We start from the raw sequence: 24,856 nt of genomic DNA, 5'->3' as shown, positions 1-24,856 counted from the left end.
AAATGATATTATTTCTAGTTTCTTAGTTTATCGTGATTTAAATATTTCCATAGATATTTAAAACGTTTAGTCAACATTAGAAGAGTTCCATAATGTGACAAATCAAGTAAGACTATGGTTAGGAATTCTTAAAATCTGTATACAGCCATTTTGCATTTAGTGTTTTTCTTCTTATGTCTTTAGCTTCTTTCATGAGTTTATAATATAACTTATACTTTTTCTTTTCACTAGCTAGTAAATTATCCTTACGAATAAATAAATAAATAAATAAAATCATTCAAGACCGAATAGTTAAGTCTTAATCATATAGCATTATTATCACAGAAATTTAAAACTAGAATATTTTGCAATTTAAAGCGTTATTTTAAACTGTGAATAATTCCATTTTCTACTCCTAAATTATTGGTGAAATGAGTGATTTTTACATAACTTTTTTCTTCTTACTCGTCATAAAACTTGTGATAAACGCATACAGATAATTTTAAAATTTGTTTTTTAATCAATAATTCATTCGAGATTCTTAGAAAATAAAGTTCAGTTGCGTAAGCGTCATTTCAAAGTATCCAAAGATGATTTTCTTTTGTATTTTTTTGAGAGCTTAAGGAGAAACATAATCCTCAAAATACAAGATAGATAGGCAAAGCACACCAGTTAAATTATGTTTCTCTGTAGGTATAATCGGGATGTAGAATTAAGAACGCGTCAACTAACTGTTAGATTAAGCAGTGTCATACTGAAAAAATTAACAAAATTACGCACAATATTATATTTGTAAGTCTTATTTATACATATATGAAGAAAACATACTATTTTGTAATAATTTTCCGCTTTATAGCGTATGCAAATTAGTTTAAAATTATTTTTGTGATAGCTGAAAGATTAAAAACATGGTTGGAAGATAAGGAAAGAACCATAACGTCTTTGAAAAATCTTTGTTTTGTATAGAGCTGCAAAAGAATTTTTTAATAAGCATATTTTTTACAAGATTTAATAATTAACATAAAAACAAAACTTTATTATGTTACAATTGAGAAATTTTTTAATACGTTTGCTTCTGAGGTTTAAAAAATGAAGGTACGAAACAATTAAGTTTGCTGTATTCAGAATGGACATAATAGGGAAGCAATTAATAGAGAACAGTTTTGAGCCAAATGTTTGTTACTTTTCTCCAATTACGAATGCCTGACATTGCATTGTGCGGATGTGTCTAGATTAATCTCGAAAGGATTCGATTAACTGTGCAGTGAACGAGTGATGAAGGTAATCATGTTACTTTAACTTTCATCACAATTGCATTTGCATTTATAACTAACTTGTCTTCAATCACATAGCCGATTAATCGGTTTGGTACTATATGAATGTTGTGTGTGTATCACAGAACTATGTGTAACAAATTTTAATTTGTTTTTAATTATATAGAGAGAGGAATCTGTGTGTATGTATATATACACACAGCTCTAAAAACCTTTTAAACTTTAATAAAACATTTTATAGGTCACTGACAAAGTTCCCCCTAATCGGAACTAATCAAAACAGTCTCTTAATTTAAAAAATTAAAATTAAAAATTTCATGGCCATATTGATGAATATTTTTCTAAACTGTTTATTGCCTTTAATTAATATTATGTATAGTAAATAGTAAATTAATAAGTCGATTGTGTTTCATGGTATTTAGGAATTATTCAATTGTTTAAAGTCTCAAAACATTTATCAAAGTTTCAAAATTGTAAATTGCTGATAAAAAGCTCAAAACATCTAACTAGGAATACAGTAATCTGTATGACTACAACGTGGCCTTTATTTTACGAGTTCTCGATCTACGAGAATTGTAGAATGAGCTGTTTTCTTTTATATTTCTTCCCTATTTACGAGAACAAAATATTTCAACTGTCAGTGCGACGAGATTGAAATTTCCGCGCGATCCGAACAAATGACTCGTAGGTTCTAGCTCTGTTTTCGTTGCTTCATTCACGTAATATTTTCGGTTACAGAACAACAGATGTCATCACTCACCTTCGACGAAGACTCTTAACAATCAGTTCGCTTTACTAAACAATTTTCTTTTCTATCAATGATTATAATTTCATTAATTAACTAAAGTTCAGTTTTATTTTACTTGTTTTTGCTTACTGTCTTAACGATCGTTTTCTTACCACTCAATAAAGAAATGTCTGATAACTTTCTATTTATTTTTATTTATTTCTCTTAGGTCGTATTCGCATCTCTCATTTTTATTATCTCCTATTATTGGTAAATAACCTAATCAGCACTTTCATTTTATTTACTTTATTTAAAATAATTGCGGGTTTCGCATTACTTTAATGTTATCTAGTTGAGATGCGTAGGGTGACTTAATTATGTCGGAACGAGAGACAAATTTTCACCATAAGAAACAATGTTCATACTTATGAGAAGTTTTCAAGAAAAAGATAAATCGGGGTCATACTATACTTGCTTTTTTCAGACGTAAATAAAACAATTTACGTCTGAATTAGTTAAATCAAAAGAATTTTAAATATTGTTACTTACAGTTCATCGTAACAAATATTTTCAAAATCATTCTGAACGGTTTTATAGTTTTATCTTACAGCAAATAGGCTTGTAAGCTTTTTACATAGTTTTTAAATTTATTATTATACTTAAACTTTATATACTGCATCATCATTAAGCAGAGATTGTTTTTAACTAGATAGGGGACACAGTACCTCACTTTAATCACAGAAAACATGTGATTAAAATATACAGACACGTAATGTTTACGTTTCTGTATATTTTAATTACATGTATATTCTGGTATTATACGGAAACATAATTTTAATTATGTTCCTGGTGACTCAGTGTTTTAGTGACTCGAATAACTTTAAATTTATTGAACTATTTTTCGTAGAGCTTTAATCCTTAATTGGGAACTTAATCTTAACTAGGACTTAATCTTTATAAGAAGACATTTAATACAGTACCTGGTTAAAATATAGCAACAGTTTGACAGAAATTTCTGAGTGTTTTTCTAGATCAGTTATTTTCAACCAGTGTTTGCTGCGAAAATTTTTAAAAGTTACTAAATAAATTATTTTCGAAAGAAACCGAAATAACAATAAATTTACATGCCAAAATTATAAAACCTCTTTAAATTAATTATACGAGTTTTTCATTGTTATAATAAATAAACGTATACAAAATGTAGTGAAATATATATATATATATATATATATATTCGTAAGCAAAATTATATGTGCATAACACTGGGTTATTTCATTTAAAATGAATTTTTTTTTAATCGAAAATGTATTTATAATTGTCCCTATTTAGTTCAAATTAACTCAGAAATAACGGAACATTGGGCAGATTTCTAAACGCAATTATCATGCCACTTTTAAATGCAAGTCAAGACTTAATGTTAATTGCTTTTCTTCCGTAAATGAAAACTATTAATTTAAATAACTATTATTGTAACCTACTGCTGTTTAAGGAACAACAATACTATTTTATTTAATTCACAAAGAATATAGACAAAAAAAATTAGGTTAAGTGGCAAGTAATATGGCGATAGAATGTTTACAAACACAACTTTAAATCACGTGATTTTCTTCCGCGGAAATTTAATTATAGGTTCAAGTATGCCATGAGATAAAAAAGATTGAACAACACTTCTAGAAGAACAATGAAAATGAGCCGTTGAGAATTCTGTCATATATAGTTTAAATTTTTCTGAACTTAGCATGCCAGTTTTAGATTTTATTTAAATAGATTTTTATGCTCGTACTATTTATTTACTTATTTCGGTTTCTTTCACTCATAAAAAAGTAATTCCACTTTTAATATTTAATATTCAACGACACTACTAGAATTTTTATTTTTATTAGATTACGAATTTTGTTCATTCATTATCTGAATCTATAATGTGTGGAAATTGTAGATATTATTGATAGATCAAATTGGAATATTTTTCATTGATCATCTGTGATCTTTATTTAAAGATGAATATAATTGATTTGAAAGTCGAATGTACGATTAATGCGTTTATTACATTTAAATTTTAGGTTAATGTTACTTTAGGTGCTTCTCCGATTCCAGCAAGGAAACAGTGGGACGCACGTTCTAACATAACCTAACCTAACCTATTCTAATAATTTGGTTGCTAATAATTATGGTAATTTATTATAATAGGTTAGGTTAGATTAGAACGTGTGTCCCACTATTTCCTTGCTGGAATCAGAGACGAGCCGCCATATTGGCACCTAAGGTAACATTAACCAAATTTTACGTTATTTGTGCATTTTTAATAAGTTGATATAATAAATTATTAAACATTCTCAGTCAGAAATCATAAACGGGGAGTTAATTCATTTTATATTCAATGTATCTGCGAATATAAAGCGATAAATATAAGCGTTTGTTGTTAAAGTTCGATTTTTTTCCTTTTCAGAATTAAATTTCAAAACTAATTATATCGCCTTTGCTGTTTCTATATATTAAATATATATATCTATACATAAATTTAAAAAAAATAAAAAAATAAAATATCAAATTGAACTTTGATACAATTTATCATATGAAAGGGAATATTATTCTTCGTACAGTTAAATAATTTATGATGATATTAGATAATTGAAAATTTCATGCAAAATATAATTAATGATATGAATAGAAACAGTAATAGAATTAAAAACGATAGTATTACATTTAGTACATAAATATCAGAGAAATAATTAAGATATAAGTTTAATCATTGAAAACTATTATCATACGTAACGTAGTACTGTATATTTACGTCAAGTAATAATATAAGCTCACTTACAAATTATAAATTTAACAAAACTTAAAGGTTAAACACAGAGAACATAGTTAATTCGATTATTAATTTGATCAACACACTTGCTAATATTCCTTTCTATTCATTTTTAATTCGAGAAAACTACGTTTAAGTATGAGAATAAGTTTACTTTTAAATTAATTTAAAACAACTTTAAGAACTGATTGAAAACGTTATTACTTTAATTAAGAATACGTTCAAATTATCTGTAGCGTTACAGTATAAGTAGATAAACTGAATATCAAATGAATACGCTGAATTAGTTATTTGGTTTGGGTGTACTAGTAGGATAGCTTAAAACTTAGTTAATTAACGACATTTTAAGAACAGTTAAAACCGATTTGAAACAGCTGCATATTATTTGTGATTCAGTGGCTTCCAGTAATCTAACTGGATCACGGATACCAATAAATAGTTGTTCCGAACCGATTTTAACCGTTCTTCAAATAATTTTTAAAATTTATCTCGATTAATATATAGATTAATATATTCTTATGTACAGTACTTAAAATTTCTAAATAATTAATTATTTAAATTGAATTATTAAAATCAGGTACCGTACATGTAAAAGTTAAACATAATAAATTCGGAAATCATATAATCATCTTCATATTCTCTCTATTACCAATAGGTTATAATTGGGCTGCAATTTGAAAAATTGTAGACCTATAAATACCCACTGTAGTCTGTATTCTGTCTGATTTTCCTTAATCTCAAGAACGGAGTTAGCTAGATGAAAGCCGAGACAAGAATATGGCAGGATTAGAGACAAGATATATATACTTCCGATGCAAACCGGAAGATACGTTATTACAATCCAAAAATTGTTCCCTGAAAGGTATTAGATAGATGACTGGCATGGCCCCATTGCTAACAGGAAAAGTATGATGCACAGGTTCAACGCTACTAATTTGAGGTGGAGAGCATATATTGTAAATTAAATAAATTAAAATGATATAATTAAAAATTGCAGCCTGGCATTGTGACAATGTCACAATAATTAATTGCTCGTTTATAGGGTAAAACCGAATGAGATGCCTATAATTTTTATAAACGCATATAACTCGCTTAACTTTGGGTTCCAGAAGAAATAAATATATAACGCAGATATAACCTAGGGTTTTCTTTTAATAAAAGTAAACAAAGTTAAATAAAAGCGCGACCTAACAGAATGGTAGCAAAGAAATGATACTTATCCGTTTTGGGCATTTCTCCCGTACCTTCGGGAGAGATTTAACATTTAACTTAATTAACATTTTGCACATTTCGTATTTCCTACACACACAATACTCTGTAATATACACTGTGCATGTTTCGTACCTCAATTTTTTTTGTATATTGATCATCGAATCCAATCTGCTTTAGGCCTATTTGTCTCGATTTTTGTAACATAATTTTATGATTAAAAAAAACCTTTGTTTTTCATTTTGAATACTTAACATTGAATTTGACTTGTTCCAAGAGCTCGCATTGGTAAATTAGTATCTTTAACTCTTCTGCCAATAGTACGACACGGAATGTTAAATTCTTTGCTTGCTTGATAGTAATTTAGACGATTAGTGAGTACTGTTTCAGGTGGAAGAACGAAGTCCTGTTCAGCTCATTTTCCTGTATTGGGACCAGTTTGTTTTCTTTTGTAATTAGTAGCAATCAAAAATTAATAAATTTAATTAAGTTCATAATATAATATTTCAGAAAAAGAATGCATCTCTCTTAAATTCACTGAGCATCTCATCCAATCCGTACGGGAGAGATGTTTATATCTATATTTTAGACTGAAATTATCAGGCTTCGATTATAACACAGCTAACTGACCCTACTTACACGTGAAAAAGAAATATTACATAAATATATTCGAATTTCAGGTGGAAGAACGAAGTCCTGTTCAGCTCATTTTCCTGTATTGGGACCAGTTTGTTTTCTTTTGTAATTAGTAGCAATCAAAAATTAATAAATTTAATTAAGTTCATAATATAATATTTCAGAAAAAGAATGCATCTCTCTTAAATTCACTGAGCATCTCATCCAATCCGTACGGGAGAGATGTCTATATCTATATTTTAGACTGAAATTATCAGGCTTCGATTATAACACAGCTAACTGACCCTACTTACACGTGAAAAAGAAATATTACATAAATATATTCGAATTTCACAGCCTTTCACATAAATGTAAATGTCATAAAAAAGCATATAGAGCGATAATAAATAGAAACTCATTTTAAACGAAAAAATAACCATTCGAAAAATGAAAGATAAGAACGTACTCATCATCATGTTCTACTGACTTGTATTGTGTGAATAAACAACCTGTAGGCATCTCATCCGGTTTGACCCTATATATATATATTTTCAATACATGAAACTAATGTATAGTATTTGGCAATGTGTAATTTTAACAATAGAAAAAATCAAATTAGAACTCACTTTCTCAATTACGCCTGATAGTTAAAAATTAATTGTATTTTAGAATTATTGAATGTATATATGTCCTTCTCTAAACAAATTTTGTTATAGGCTACATTAAAAAATATTACAAATATCTCTCTAGACTTGACGATAATTTTAACGGATAACGAATATGAGAAACGTATAGGCTAATCGAAACCTGAAACGTTATTAGGTTAAATGATACAGTGCAAATACTATATTAGATATTGTACAGTACAATATCTAATATAAATTTATTTAGAATTAGCATTAAAATAACTATTCCGTCCTGTGGGCACTAAGAGAGCCTTTTTTAATCCAAACACATTGTGTCTTCGGCCATGCCCATAGTGGGGCGACCGAGTGGCCAACACATCTGAGAGGACCTTCGTATGACGTCATGGTTAGTTCTTCGTATATGTTTTGTAACTCGTAAATAATAATATACAATACAGTTTTATAATTAGCTATTACAGGATACAATTCACCCAAAAATTCTGAAAAATGTAAATATATAAATATGGTCCTAAAAAATAACAAAGTATATCGTAATATTATATTACAGAGTCTAGTCAGTTGTTCCCTGTTCTGCAAATAATGCTGTTTTACGGTCAAGCTCCATGTTCCTGTACATGTGTAGCAGAGTCCAAAGATTTTATATTCTCTCATATGACTTCTTAGCCAAATTTTTAAGTGTCAGATATTAGAATATAGAAGATAAGAGAAGTCAAATTCTAATTTGAATAGTATAGATTTACTGCATCTTAGGAGATTAATTTTTATATTTATTTTTGTAATAGGATATCACGTGTTACATTCTTTTCAATGATTATAAACTAGGAAATTTGTTTACTTCACTTTACCGTTTGAAAATGGAAGGTAATAATTATTTATAAAAGAAATATAATACATTTAAAGTTATATAATCAAAATATTGACTCAATTCCATGTTATATTTTCCATGTCTAACATACAAAATTAAAAAATTTAGCAATTGAGCAAATTTATTCCTATTTATAAAAAATTATTTCTTAATGTAGAAAAACTACTTCTGTTTGTATGTAAATAATTCTTTAAGGAAAGGGGGATATGTATGTAATATAATCTTAATAATTATGAACTCAAAATAAATCTAATATTAAACTGTGAGATTTATTTTTATCCCAATGATAAATAAGAATCCCAAAAATTGTGTTATTTTAGAAAATAAATATACCAATAATACAATAAAAATTGTAGGATAAACACTATGATATAATTTAATGTGTAGCATGTAAATTAAAACTGACAAATGGGATACTGTACTTTATTACTGTATCTCCGTATAGCTAGATTTACATGCTACGTGCTAGCAATGATATACACCAGAGGTTCCCACTTACTTTTATAATGGAATCCTTTTCACCTTAATAAAAAATGTTGGAACCCTGCAGATATCAATGAATTAAAGCAGATACACTAAAACCAAAACCATAATTTTGATTTCAATTTTAGATAATTAAGTTTGATTATATTTAATTGTAATAAAACTACAATTAAATATAATCAAATTTAATTAACTAAAATTGAAATAAAATTAATTGAAAATGAAAACAATGTTTTTAAAAACAATTTAAAATATATATACAGATTTAATGATTGTATTTTTATTCATATGTTGGATCTTTTTGAAGATTATGATTTTTTAAATGATTTTCTAGCTTTAGTTTATGTTTTACTGTTTTTATGGTTTCCATTGTCAAACATTATATCATGATTTCAATTTGTTTTGTTTTGTCATTGATAAATCAGTCCCCACTGTTTGTAAATAACTTTAGCAATGTATATTCTAGGATGAAACTAGAACAATTACACCTCACATCCCAAATCTGCATTGGCACATTCATACATCACTAGACTCAACAGATTTTATTGTTGAACCCCAAATTTTTATTGTTGGGAACCCTTGCATGTGCTACACTAAGCTACTGTATATTCGGTATATGTTTAGTAAATCTTTTACAATAATACTGCCTATATATTTATATATATTTATGTTTGTATATATTAATTTATATACTTAAATTAGTAAAAAATCATATACATGCACGCATGCATATGTAAGTATAAGTTTAAATTAATATAGCTGTATCTCTGTTGATGTAGCAATGTATAATATGTAGCATGAGTCTAACACAATTAGGCTGCAGTTAAGTTTTAGCTAATAATACAGTACTAAAATAAATGGTTAATATTATAATTATTTTACTTTTATAAAGTTTTGTTTTTTTCTAAGTGAAAAATTTAATTTTATTTGAAACATAACATTTATGATGAGTATTATTTATTATACATAATAAAGTAAGCCAACATTATTTTAAAACAAATGGTTTCTTGTTTGTTTATATTATATAATTAAGTCTAAAAAAACTATTGAAATAGTTAATATTTGGGTAAAATAGTTCTGTACAATTTATCATAGTATTATAAAAAATTATTATGTAATAAATGCTCTTAAAATTGAAAAAATATGCTTATAAAAAAATCTGCATTAATAAATTTTGCATTATAGCTGAAAGCTCTAAAAATTATCAAAAAGAAAAAACTTCCCAATTACTTGGCAAATAATCAATTCATATTTAAAGAAATCTCCTGTAATGGTCAGTTAGACTTGAATAAATAATTTCAGGATGGTGGGCAAGAACATTTTAGGTTAGGGTGGTGCCTACCCTTGCTCTGTCTTCGTGTCATCCATGCCTAGTTCAAACGATTTTAGTCTACCATTTTCTTATGATCGGAAATGTTTGTCTTTTCCCAAATACCTTAACTGTTTATTTTAACCTTGCTAGATATTTTGTAGAGATTTCTAAATGAAGTAAGGTATACTAAATGATAATGCAGTATTTATAATAATGTCATATCATAGGACCATGCATATTAAATCATACTATATGACTTATGTGAAAAGTTCTTTAATATATTTTTAAAATTGAAATTGTTTTTCAAACCAAACAGTTTGAGAATTGCAACAGAACATTATAATTTCATTTAAAAATTTTATTAAATCTTCAGCAGTTTTAAAATTTATCTGTATTTTTACTATTCTTCTATCAATAATTACGGAATTATTCCTATTGGTAGATTTAGTTTTATTCTCTGGAATAGAATAGTATATTATTAATAAGTTAGTTTGTTCAAATGTTTATCAAAACTTCGAATGAGGACATTAATTCAAAATTCTTTCCTACTATATGTTCAAAGTTTTTCTCTTGAGAAATTTTCATATTTTAAATTATCTATAAATCGATCAATTATATATGCTGCTTAAAGTAATGTTTAAGACAGTGATTCTCAACAATTTTGAGATATAGTGCACGCACAATTTTTGGTGACACATTGACAAGATGTATATCTATATATAAATAAAAATGGCATTGAAGATTTGCATTTTTTTATATCAAAACTATACAAATAATAATAAAAAAAGTGGAGAAACAGTTAGCATTTTTAAATTATATTTTTTAAATTTTGTGGCACTTCTGTGAGAGAACAAACCAGTTGAGAACTACTGATTTAGAAGCAATAAATTTAAAAAATTTATTTTTAATTTAATCAACATGTTCTTTTCAAATTATGAATCTTATTGAATTGCAGAAATTTAAATCATAAAGAAATACTTTATTCCTTAAAAGTTGATAAACATCTAAACGGATATTATAATAAATAAAAAATTATTTATACTTAAGACACAACTACTACTTTAATGAATTGTTCTGAATTTCTGGTATTCAAATGAATTCTTAAAGAAAAAATAATCAAGAGCTGAAAAAATAATTTAAAATGTATTTTAAAAATTTTATATTTTGACAAAAATAATCTAATGAACATATTAATAACACATTGCTATCCTTAAACTATATACTGCTCATGATTGTATTGAAGATAATAACACAAAACAGAATTAGATAGATAGAAGTTAGTTTTAATTAATAAAATATTTTCTCATTAGTTAAAGTTTGAAGTCAATATAAAGTTCTTTTAAAGTAAGAAAGCATATTTATTTTGCAAGAAAACAAAGTACAAAATGTAACAAGTTTATATACTAACAAAATAAAAATATGTAATTATAGTATTCCTAGTAGGAAATTAAATTTTACTTTGATTTTGTTTTACTTAAATTATAAATGCCTAGTTTTATTCTCTCTGAAATTGACAGATGCATGAAAAACACCAATATCAATAATCCTTAGTTATAAAGTTTTCTAATGCTTGATTGCAAACCCTTGCTTTATTATTTACAGTATATTTATTGTTAGATGAAAATTATAATGGCTAGCATATAAAAGAATCAATAAATACATAATGTTTTAGATTTAAAACAAAAGAGATAATGTGTTTTCTAATTATTTAAATAAATATATAAAATAAAAAATTTTTTTTACAATACTTATAGAATTTAGAAGTCAATAAAAAGCTTGTAGATTAAAATAATAATTAGTATATCAAAGAAGAATAAATTATTTCTGTATAATTGAAAAATTGCAATTTGGATACCTTTTAATAAATTAATGAACTAAGAACAAATATAGATATAATAATAAGTATGAATAATATACTGTAGCCATTATTTTCAAAGTAGATATTTTTTTTATGTTAGCTAAAATATGATATATCTCAATATTAGTTTTAGAACTAAACTTAAATTTGTTTCTTAATATTTTTAATTATACTTTACATTCTAAGTGATTATTGGAATTTCTTGTTTGATACATCTTTCTTTTTTTTTTTTTTTTTGTCTTAAAGTTCATTTTATTTTATAATAATAATTAAATTTAAAATTTCAAATATGCTAATTTTAAAACAGTATCCTGAATCTATCTTGGTAATATTTCTGTTTAGAATTTGTTTGTTAAAATTTTATTTGATTACTTTACAGACGTAAAGTCCTTCAAATATCTCAAGGTGTTGATGAGGCTGGAGATATAAGATGGGAATTAGCTATAGCTTTATTAATTGCTTGGGTTCTCTGCTATTTTTGTATATGGAAAGGTGTTCGTTGGACTGGAAAGGTAATTTTGAATGTTTATTATATTCTTTTAGTACTATTTATTTTTATTGATTTTTAAAATTGCTACATTACATATTATTATTATTATTATTATTATTATTTAAAAATTAATACAATCATCAAATTATATTTTTATTTTATGTTATATCAATTTTAGTGATATTTTATTAAAATTTTTTTGATGATCTTGCATTTAATATACTTTAATTCAAAAAGTTGTTTTCGTAAATTAATAAAATTTGCAAATTTATTGTCACATAATTTTTATTGGTTTCCATTCTTAGATCATTAATTTTATCACTTTATTAAATAATCAGTAAATACAGTATATTTATCATTCAAATTACTTTCACTTCTTCCTTGAAATACAGTAGGAGACTTAGCTGAAAAGATGTAAACAACCTTGCTTCAAAATTTCTGAATACTTCCTAGTAGGACATATAGTACAGTACTGTACAATAATAAAACAAATACAGTACTTCAAAGATAAAGTTATTTTCTATAAAATTTTTTACAATCATTTACAAATATGCACTATTGTAACTATTCATGCAATAAACAACCTAAACAAATTTACACAAAGAGGCCCATAGTTATTTTAGATACGATTACTCTCAGCTTTCTTTTCTATCATTTCTAAATCTTATAAATTGTATTATAATCAGTAAAATTTTCTTCTGAATATTTTTTCACTATGTTTAAATGCAGTGCTATAGCTACAGTTTGAGTTGCCCAGGGTAGTCTGTCAATTGCTGCCCTTCCTTTGGGAAATACATAATACACATCAAATCTATTTAGATAACATTTTTCAATGAGTCATATAATTTTTGTAAATGTTAACTTTTGGAATAGTGGATAATTTTACTCTTCTGATTAATAAAAGTGTTTAAAATTTTTTTAATGTCAAAAAGTGTTGCCAGAGCATATCTGAAAGCCCCTCTGCCCACCCATAGCTATGCCACTGCTTAAATGAATTATGAGAAGGCAGATTTAGTTGATTCATGAACATTTTCCATTTCCCCTTTGTTTTGTTTGACTCTTTCATCTACCTCCATGCTTTTATGTATAACCAGAAAATAAATAACCATAGATTTTGATTTAGTTTTATGTATGTCAGCAATAAAATAGAAATCATTGTAAAGAATGTGTATCAGCCCGAAACATGTATTGGCACAATTGGTTTAAAGATTGTAAAGCAGTTTTTCAACCAGTGTGCTGTGAGATGATTGTAGGTGGGCCATAAAAATTTTTGAAGGTTATTAAATAAATTATTTTTGAAAGAAGCCCAAAGAACAATAAGTGTACATGTCAAAATTAAAACCTCTTCAAATTGACCATATGAGTTTTTCATTGTTATAATAAATAAACGTATACATAACGTAGTAAAAAATATATATTCACAAGCAAAATTATATGTGCATAACACCAGGTTATTTCATTTAAAATGAATTTTTCTTTATATCAGAAATGTATCTATAATTATCTATATTTAGTTCAAATTATTTTAACTTATAAAATAGCAAGACATTGGCAATTATCATGTCACTTTTAAATGCAAATTAAGATTAATTTCTTTTCTTATAAAAATGAAAATTATTAATTTAAATAAAATAACAGCAGGTTACAACAATAGTTAACAAACAACAGTACTATTTTATTTAATTCACAAAGAATATAGACAAAATAATTAGGTTAAGTGGCAAGTAATATGGCAATAGAATGTTAACAAACACAACTTTAAATCACGTGATTTTTTTCCACAGAAATTTATTTGTAGGTTTAAGTGTGCCATAAGATAAAAAAGATTGAAAAACACTCACATAGGGGAATAAAGTGGATATGAAAAGTCTAGTGTGTAATATCAATACTTCATGGGGTCTTTAAAGCAAATCAAAAATTGTTAATAATTTAATCAAATTGAAATATATTCAAATTTTTTGAGATTTTTTGAACATCTAGCAGTCAAGGTTTAATTTAAAACCTCATTTGCTAAGTTTGATCAATTGGATATGGAAGATAGTAACATTATAATTAGTAATTTATAGACTGCAAACAAGTGATTGCTCCTATAACTCTTACCTATCTCTGAATTCAAATTTGTTGAAATTGGATTGTGCTAATGACATGGTCTTTATATACTTTACTCTATAATTCAGCATTTTCAAATATTTTTTTTTTTGGTAGTTTTTGTAATTTATTTTTTGTTTCATATTTCAATCTCATTAAAATAAAGTTTGAATCTTTATTTATTGTTGATTATTCCCACATTAGTAATTAAAAAATCACATATTTTTTTTTAGGTGTTGAGAATATTTCATTTATTTAGTTTCTTTTGGTCTTTAAAATTATTAAAGTTATATAATTTATTTCATGCATTCTCTGAGTTTTATTCTTCCTTTTCAATCTATTATTCTAATTTTCCTCTGATCTTGCCTACTGTTGTTCTTCCATTTTAAACAAAATTTATTGTAAGTATTCTTTTCCTTGAATTTCCTCTGATCTAATATAGTGAATTCTAAAATTCATCTTTTCATCAAATATGTACAAATATAAAGAATAAAATATAAATTTATTAAATATTGTTTTTCTTGTTAATAATTTACTCTATTCTTAGCGTATTATAATATTTTACTATTTCATCAGCTTATGTTTTTCAAGAAAGACCTATTTGAAATTGTATTGATTTAAAGAACATAAAAATAATGACAAATAATTTTATGATATATGTAATTTAAATGTATTTATTGATTATTTTTAGGATTGTTATTTTTATAACTGTAACAACAAATATTAACCAAATGTTTCATAAATGTATTATTTATTTATTTTAGGTTGTATATTTCACTGCTACTTTCCCTTATGTGATGTTGAGTATATTATTAGTTCGTGGATTAACTTTACCTGGAGCTAAAGAAGGAATAATATTTTATTTAAAACCAGATTTCTCTCGCCTTACTGATGGGCAGGTAAAATTTCTTTTAAAATCTACCTGTATATAAATAAGATAAATTATCAATGATTGCAATATTCTTGGGTATTAGTAAAGGAGATACAAGTTTGTAAACATATAAACTTATTTATAGTCAGTTCAATAATAATGATAGAAGATTTAAAAAGTTAATAGATTTTAATAATTAATTGAATATAGAATTTATCAGCAATACAACAATAAATAAATTTAAATAATGAAAAATTTTATTTTTATTTTTTACGGCAATCATTCTTAATGATGATTGACTTAACTTTAAAAATTGATCATTGATTTGGTGCATTTAGTCACTTTTTTAAAGTTAATTCTGTGCAAAAATGGTCTGGAAAAAGTACAGAAAGAAATTGAAATAATAAATTTCTTTTGAAATGTTGAAGAAAGATCAGTCTATGTTAAGTATTATTACCTATTTTATGGTGTTTTATACAGCTGTTTTAAAGTAAAGTAATTAAATTTGAATTGTTTTATCATATTTATTAAAATTTATTAATTCTTTTATAGGTATGGATAGATGCTGGAACACAAATATTTTTCTCTTATGCCATTGCCTTGGGCTGTATGACTGCCTTGGGTAGCTATAATGATTATCACAACAACTTTTACAAGTAAGTTATTTTTATGCATTGGGTGAAATAAAATCACCTAGCTTTCTTTTCTCACATTTATTTCTCAGGTGAAATCTTAACCACCTACTACCAAGTTGGTAGCAGTCGAAGCTGTCTGTGTATTCTGCAGGCAGTTGTGGTTTGAGGCTTTATAATGATTATTTAATTGCAGAATACAAATTATTAGCCTTATAAAATCTCAGGCTTCATTATGGTTCATTCCATGAAAATATAAGAAATGTTTAGATCTTCAAAAAATAATAATGATAATGATATATAAATAAAATTATTTAATGAAAAATGAGATGAACACAGAAGCTAATTGCAAAATTTACACCATGCAGGGTTTTCCTTATAAAACAGTTTTGTTAAGTTTGTATTTACTACAGATTTAAGAGAGTTAAAAGTATAAATATATAAATATATAACTTTATTTTTGATATTAATAAAATTGGTGGTGGGAAATAATTTTTATTTGGGATAGGGAAAACCCTGAAGGTTTTTAATGGAATGATAGGCTAAGTACCTTAAAATAAAATGTTTCACATATTGCACCCTTGTGAGCTTGTATCAAGAATGTTATTAAATAAAATAAAATGAAAAATAGTTTCAGAAAAATACTGAATATCATACATGGAATTTTTAATTTAAAAAAAAATTAAGCATAAAATTTGTGAAATAATCATAACATATGATTACAATATACTGTATGTATATATATTTATATATACAAACTTATATATTTTATAAAGAATATTAATGTATTGAAAACTACATATATTCAGAAGAAATTTCTCAAAGGAAAAAAATATATTAAAATATTACCAATACAAGTTTAATTATGAATTATTACATTGTATGAGTTCAAAATACTCCATAAAGATATTCAGTAATTGAAAGAAGTCAAACACACAGTATTAGTATCAGTTAATATACAAATCAGTTATACTTTCATGGATTACAATATTTCATAATAAGTGGAAAAGTATATTTTATGTTAAATGTTTGAACAAATTTGTATATAAGTTTATTAAATGTGTATTAAATTAAAAGTTTCTATGAATTTCTTAAAATCAAGAAAAAATAAGAAAAAAAATCAATTTTTCTGCAATAAAATAACAATCCAATGACATTCCTTCAAGAACACAAGGGATGCAAATTATGTGCAGTATATTTGTGATCTGTACCCCTTTTAGACCTGTCAATAGGGTTGACTAATGTAAAAAATTGGTTACAAATGTTATTGCTTTAGAAATATGCTATAAGTTGAATAAACCTGCATATTAAGTTAATCATTTATTTTTTGAAATTAATTTCTTAGCATGAATTGTTTGAATGAAAAAAAAAATCTGGTTTTGCATAAACTTGTGCTTAATTCATTTTTTTCCTTTTCTTTTTCTTTATATATTAATTTTAATTAATACTAAAATGTAGTCTCTACAAGACTCACAAGATCTTAATTATTTTTAATAATTAAATATACATATGGAACAGAATATGAGAGCAAAAAGATCCTTTGATGATAGAATATGAATATGAATGCAAAAATAAGATTTTTCATTGCCAACTTAAAAGCTATATTTCATGTATATCTATATACATATGATTACATATATTTATGAATTGATGTTTTGGTTTCTTTTATAATCTGTTATTTTATGAATCAATCTGGATGCTTTAAAACTAGTCAAATTATCATTTATAAAGTGGAAATGCTGACGATTTTAACATATTTTTCACAAGTTAAATGATTGTTGGATATTCATTTCATTAAGGATAAAATAAGAAGATAAAATAAAATTTATCAGAATTTTTAAGATTAAAAAAAAAAATGTGGATAAAATGTAATAATTTTCAATGAATATGTGAATAATTTTTACATTTATATATTCTGTTATCAATATTAATATTAATATACAATTATCAAAACTGTATGACTTGAATACATTTTAAAACTGAAATCAGAAGATTGCAGCTTTTTTAATATGTTATCTTGATGCAAAATAAATGGTATAAGTTAAACAGATAAAGATATAATTGTTGAATTTCATTTCAAAAAGTTTTATTAAATAAAAAAATAATTATAATTCTTATGTGAATCCAAATATTGATAATGAATTGAATAAAATGAATTTAAAGTTTTATGAATTACATATATATGTTCTAGCAAAATAATTAACAGAATTATTTTTAAAAATTCTAAAATATTAAAAAAATATACAAAAGCTAGAAAGAAATATTATAAATTAAAAATTTAAAGTGAGATGCATATCTGTTTGTCAATAATCTATAAAAATTTGTTTTGCAATTTAATTTTTTAAATAATATTTGCTTATATTTATAAATAGTAAACTCTTATATTAACTCCAGCATAAAGAGAAGTTTAGATTTTAGTTGCTATATAATTAATGAATTTAAAAATGTGTTTCTAAAATTAGTCCATAAATTTGTTTAATGACTGAACATGCAAAAATAGATGTTAATAAGAAAAAAATATTTAAATTATCTAATTTGTACTCACTCAAACACATTTCATTGTATTTGATATTGCACTCATCTATAAAAATTGTTGAAGCCTAGTTCTGTTCAACAGTAAATTTTTAAAGCAGTAAACTTTTAATTTATAAAATTTGAGAACTTAAATACTATTTACGTTATTCACATTGCATTATTTTTTTAATGCAAGAAATTTTACATATCAGATGTATGAAGTGAATATTTCTTGAATTAACAGACTGTGATATAATACTAATAAGCATTTTATTATTGGCATACAGTAGCCTTCAAAAACTGTTCAGATTCCCTTTGTTGTTACAGTGAAATAATTATTCATCAATACTAGATCATCTAAATTTGTTGTATAAAGAAAAGATATGCCTGATATTATTAATGCATGGAGATGAACTGAATAAATTTGAAAGAGATAATCACACTTTTATTTGTTGTTTTACATCATTGCAACCAACTCACATAATTATCAAGTTAGTTTGAATAATTCCATATGTTCTATGATGTAGTAGTTCTTTGATGTAATTTGTGTTTCTTGCAATAAGTTAATATAGATGCTATTAGATGTTTTAGTTTTTGGAAATGAATGTATATGGAATGTATATGTAACTTGAAATGATTGGAGTGTTTCAGTTTAAACTCAACGTAGCATCTAGGCAATGAAGTGGAATATTAAATGAAAGTTAGAACTAAGAATCTGAAAGTGACTTAAATCGTTGTTGGTCAAAGATATAATGCATTGCCCAAAACACAAAAGAAACTTATTTGACTCATTTCATAAAAAAGTTTCACATAATGATGGAAAATATTTTGCTGCTTTTCCTTATTAAAAATTGAAAAGAATTGAAAGTCTAAGCAAGAATCAAATGTGTGTATGCATTGAACTTCTTACACTAAATTTCTATTGAAGAATGGAAGTAGACAAGCTAAAAGACTGTCAACTGCAATTAGTACAGTTTTGTCTTTTAAATGAAAAGAATATTGTATAGATTCATAAATATTAGGGAATTTATGGTACAGCCTGACAAATTGTACTACATACTTTTCTGTATGATTTAACCATAATAGTCAAAGTTGGAACTACCACATTTTATAATTAAAATTAATTGTTGAAAAAGTGTGTAAGATGAGTTCAGTGTATGATTTAACAAATAGAGATTTGCTTTAACTTATAATGGTCTCTGTTTCAACAATCTGATCATAAATCCATTTGATTATGAGTCTTACTTAGTATATGAAAATGAAAACACAGTGCCAGATGGTGAAAGGTCACAATTCACATAATCTCTACAGAAGTATCATTTTTATGCTAAGGAAACTTTAATTAGAATGTACCAGTACATTATGTTTAATAAAGCTGTTTATTATAGCTATTATGAAGTGTATTATAGAGAACATGAAGTTATGTTCAGTAATAAGACTGGCAGTTTAGTTACTTTGTTTTCTTTCAACTGTATCTGCTTTGCATTTGACTACTGTGAATGCTTTATAGGACAACTGTCAGAACTTTAAATAGTCATATGTTGAATGAATTTAAGTCAAGGTATATTTGTACCTGAAATATATGATTTGTATGATTGCCAAGAATGAAGTCTTGAACAAGAGATAACATATAAAATTAATTTTTATGTAATAGTCTAGATTATTTGATAATTATGTCTTGGACTATGAATACCAATAATTTAACTGAAAATTAATTAACTAAACTAAGTAATTCTTTGATATGACAATTTTTTTGTTTTGTAATAATTCATATATCCTTCAAAAATATAATGCTTCTTCTACAGCATAAAAACTGTAAAGAATTTCATAACCCAGTTATGAAAGAATCAACAGAAGATACAGAAAAGTGATTGAAGATACTTTTCATAATATTTCATTACATTGTGGTCATAATTGTAAATGTACAAAAGATGAAATGTCTTGTAGTTACACTTCATCTTTTGGTGATTAGCTAATCACTAGCATAAGTGCTGAATATATAGCCAAAAGGGCTTGATACATTATTGAGGAAAACTGCAGTTGCAATTGATGCAAACTGATGAATTTACACATATTTCAACAATATAGAATATAAATGTAATAAGATGAAACAATGCAAAATTTGAAAATAATCATTTAATAGAAGCAAAAATATAGCAGAGAAAATATATTATTCATATGTAATATTTATGGAAAATGAAAAGTAATAAATAATAAATATTTCTGTTGTAAAATTTGATTTATTATTGAGCTACAAATGAATAATCTATATCTAAACTATAGTTATGACTGAATGAAATAAATGAATTTTTTGAGATGAAAAATAATTAAATTAAATCATTATTAGATTCAAATGCATATATATAAAGATATTACCAATGTAAAATATTAAAAGTTGAATATAAATTTAATATTTTTGTGAGCTACATTAAGTCTGACTTTTTAATTTAGAAAAATTTTAATTGTGATGAAAATTCCTATTCTAATAATTTTTCCTATTATTATTATTATACTATATTATCATCAATATCGTCATCTCTTTCTAAGTTATTCTTAAAGTTTAGAAACTCTTAAGTATTGGTAAAATATAGATTTTTTTGCTTCAGAATTCATAAATATTAATAAAACCTAAAAAATTTAATTTTTTTTATTATTATATTTACATTTGTTTATATTTATCAATTTATGAATGAAATATAAAAATATTTTTTCATACAAACTGTAGCAATTTATGGACTACAACTGATATATAAATGATTATATTACCATTTAATAGAACAAAAGATGATAAGCATGGAAAAAGCAGAATTTAGAATCAAGTATTTTTCTTACAAATAATTCATAATGTATTTAAGTTTATAATTATACTTAAAATGTTCAGTATTTTTCTAAAATTACTTTTGTAAGTAAATTGAAAAAAAAAATTGAAAAAGTGAGTAAATAACTGATAAAAAAAATTTACACTATTTGCAGCAACAAAATGTTAAATAATTTCAAATTTGAAAATATTTATTTCATTGAAATTTATTTAGTGTGAAAAGTCAATAGAATTTTTCTTATTAATCAAATAAAATATATTATGAGATACTTCAAGATAATAAATATTAAAATAATATTATAAATGAAGACTAAGTGAAAAATGTATACAATATTAACATTACATATGAAATTCATATAAATGTTATGTAAACATTTTGAACAGAAGAAAAATATCTAAATTTTGAACATATGATTCTATTAATGATATGAAGATTGTGATGATAATGTTTTATGGTTTTTTCACCAGGGAATGGTTGTTTTTATAATTTCCTTTTCATATCTATTTGTTATGGATAAATTATCATTTTATGTGTTTCACTATTTTCATTTCTATATACTATATTATCACTGATATCCAGTAGAAGTAATTTGCAACTAAAAATAATTCTTATTCAATGCTTTGAATAAGAATGAAGTTGCTATGGAAGACTGAATCATTGGAAGTATCAATAGACCATTCAGAAACATTTTACTATTGATCAGAATGCTTTTAATTGCTAGTTAAAGGAATTTTCTTAAAGAAGTTGTTGATGATAATTTTTATTTTTCACATTATCTAAAATGATAATGTAGTAATCCAAGCAAATGGAAATTAATATTGCAGAATTGATTACCATTACAACTATAACTATTGCTTTCATTTGGTATTGAAAATGCAAATACCAAATAAAACTGAATTAAAAACAGTAATCACTGACTAATTGCTTGAATCATTGGTTATCTCATAAACTGTTAACTATTTGTTAAATTAATTAAAGATCATTTTTCATATTTTAATAGTGCCTAACTTTACTGCAAAAATTCTTCATTTTGTTAAGAATGAAACTTTTTAACTATTTATAGATTAATTTTAAGTATTGATTGATGGTCTATCTGAAGTTTCAAAATACATTTATTATATATATCAAAAATATTATTCCTAGCATATAAGCAGGTATGTTTTCAAACTCAAAATAATAATTTTTGAATTCTTCAATCCTCAACAAGATACTTAAGATTTATTCTTTAAACATTATGAAAATTAATCTATAATCATAATTTTTATTAATAATATTGAACAATTTAATTAATTATTACATTGTCATCTGTGAAATGAACACAATAATGGTCTTAGAGAAAATCTTCATACTTTAACATAAGTAATGAATGATATTCTATTAGTGTTTGTGAAAAATTTCTCTTTATAATCAATATATTAATCTACATGAAATCTAAGAAAATTTCAAATAATAATCTACTTTTGAAATGTAAAGAAAACATTTAAAGAATCAAATAAAAATAAACATCAAACTAAACCCGATAACATTAAGCCGATAACATTAAGCTAATACACGGCCCGATTATTTACAGCAGTTGGTGATGTATTGAATCAAATAAAATTTATTTTTATTAAGCATAACAGCAGCTGTGCAAATTACATATTTGATATTGTATTATAAACAATAATATCTTATCATAGTGTGTTAGGTTTTCTTTGAAGTTTTTGAAAAATATTCAGATTAAATTCAATAAACAAGAGTAAATGGATTTTTTGGTAAATTGATCTGTTAGAATATATTACTTTCATTCCAACTTCAATTATCAGTAAAACTGTTTTAAAAATTTGATTACAGAATTCTGAAAGTTAGATATCATTGTAATAATAAATTTATTTTGGAAAGAAAAGCTTTAGCTAAAAGAAAAAAAGAGTAAATGATGATTCAGTTTCAACACTTTTGTTAAGTTGTTATTATATTAAGTTTTATTAAAACCTTCATCTTCTATAAGTGTCTTAATGTTTAAAAGAAATCCAATATATTAAATTGATTTTGACAGAAAGTTATTGTTATATTTTATTAAAATGATGTCAAAAGGTCATCTTATAAGTGATCAGTATTGTCTAATGAGGTAATAATAAGTTTTATGTGAATTTTTATAGATATTGAAATATAAACAAAACATAAAAATCACTTATGTAATGTAGTACAAGAATTTGATTGTAGTACATTTTCTTATATAATTTTGAAAAATAATTGCTCCAAAATCAATAAAATGAAAATAAATAAAATCTTTGTGTGTAGTCTTTATATAGGTTACATTAAGTTATCACTGTGCAATGAAATATAATCAGTTTATATTCAGTCATTTTTAGAAATATATATTATGTAAAAGTATTAAAATCACTGAATAAGTTAAAGTTGTGATACTTCCATCTATTTAATAATAAGAAACAACTGATAAAAGTATCTAATTTTAAATTTCATTTCTACAAAATTGAAATGTAAATATTTTAAAATTTAGAATTATAAAATGGCATGAATTAAAACAAGAAATGGATTTTAAAAATCATTCCTACTTACAATAATGAATTTTAACAGCATTTTGATATGTATTGTTAAATGAATTATATAATTTTTTGAGAAAAATTTCATTTAAGAAAAAATAGCTTGTTTACCAATATTGATATCTCCAAAAAATCAATCAGAATTTTGGTTGAAACTCTTCTAGGCTTATAATAAAAAACTTTGAAATCTAAGAAATACTTCTGAAATTGTATTTGAATATTTGAAAAACAAGTTATTTAAATACATGAATAATTTGCAAGTTAGTGATGAAAATGAATTTTCTATTGGCAATTAAGAACAGATTAAAATTTTATTTGAAATATAATTGACAATTTATAATTTAGTACTAAAAATGACTTTATAATATCTTTTTATACAAATAAAATTATCAGGATTTATTTTAAAAATGATCTATTTTTTATAATAAGTAATCTGCTTATAAAAAATAAAATTATAAATAATATATTATCTTTATTTAAATAAAAATAAAATCAAATTTTATCAATCAAGTATCATTTTCACAAATTTCTGTATACAGGTATATTGTTTATTATGTAAATAATATATGTTTCAGCATATTAAACTTACATTAAGTCTTTTATTAATCTTATATTATTTGAAAAAATCATTATTTTTATATTCTTTCAATCATTTCAACTTACTTAAATACCATATTATTTCATTTCATGTTATAAGTTTTAAACTAAAATATTTTCTTTAATCACTAACTGACTAATGTGCTGTTAATTAAAAATCTTTTCTCTGATATTCCAAAGTCTTTCAGAAAGTGGTTGAATATATTTTATATTTGTAACCAGTCTTTTACATATAATTTATTATTAATATTTTTAATGGTCAACTCTGTTACAGAAATGAAAGGTTGGGGAAGATATTTTTTATTTAAAAAATTTGGTTATAAAGACAAATTCTAAATTATTTTTCCTGTCAGTAGAATACTAGCATTCTTTTCTTTCCCCCATCAGTTTACAAAGCCTTTTCTAGGCTTGAATGAGAATGCCTCAGCGAATCATCTCTAGAACAGTCAGCTTCACTGTGTAGAACATCGTCATCTCTTGGTAGCAGGCTCACAATACATTATCTCATGGGGAATCAGATGACC

At 24.6% G+C, this 24,856-nt stretch overlaps 1 protein-coding gene across 1 annotated transcript in view; it reads left to right on the top strand.

Annotated features, from left to right (window-relative positions):
• LOC136977469 (sodium- and chloride-dependent GABA transporter 2-like) overlaps positions 1-24,856 on the top strand; it is an 87,753-nt gene that overhangs the window by 34,738 nt on the left and 28,159 nt on the right. The window contains exons 4-6 of the mRNA XM_067272963.1: positions 12,158-12,290; positions 15,121-15,255; positions 15,780-15,883. Of these exons, the coding sequence (XP_067129064.1) occupies positions 12,158-12,290; positions 15,121-15,255; positions 15,780-15,883 (372 nt within the window). The remainder of the gene's footprint in view (positions 1-12,157; positions 12,291-15,120; positions 15,256-15,779; positions 15,884-24,856) is intronic.

Source organism: Centruroides vittatus, unplaced genomic scaffold (genome assembly GCF_030686945.1).
Source record: "Centruroides vittatus isolate TY-2023 unplaced genomic scaffold, ASM3068694v2 contig_459, whole genome shotgun sequence".
Lineage (NCBI taxonomy): Eukaryota > Metazoa > Arthropoda > Arachnida > Scorpiones > Buthidae > Centruroides > Centruroides vittatus.
This window is presented reverse-complemented; position numbering and strand designations above follow the sequence as displayed.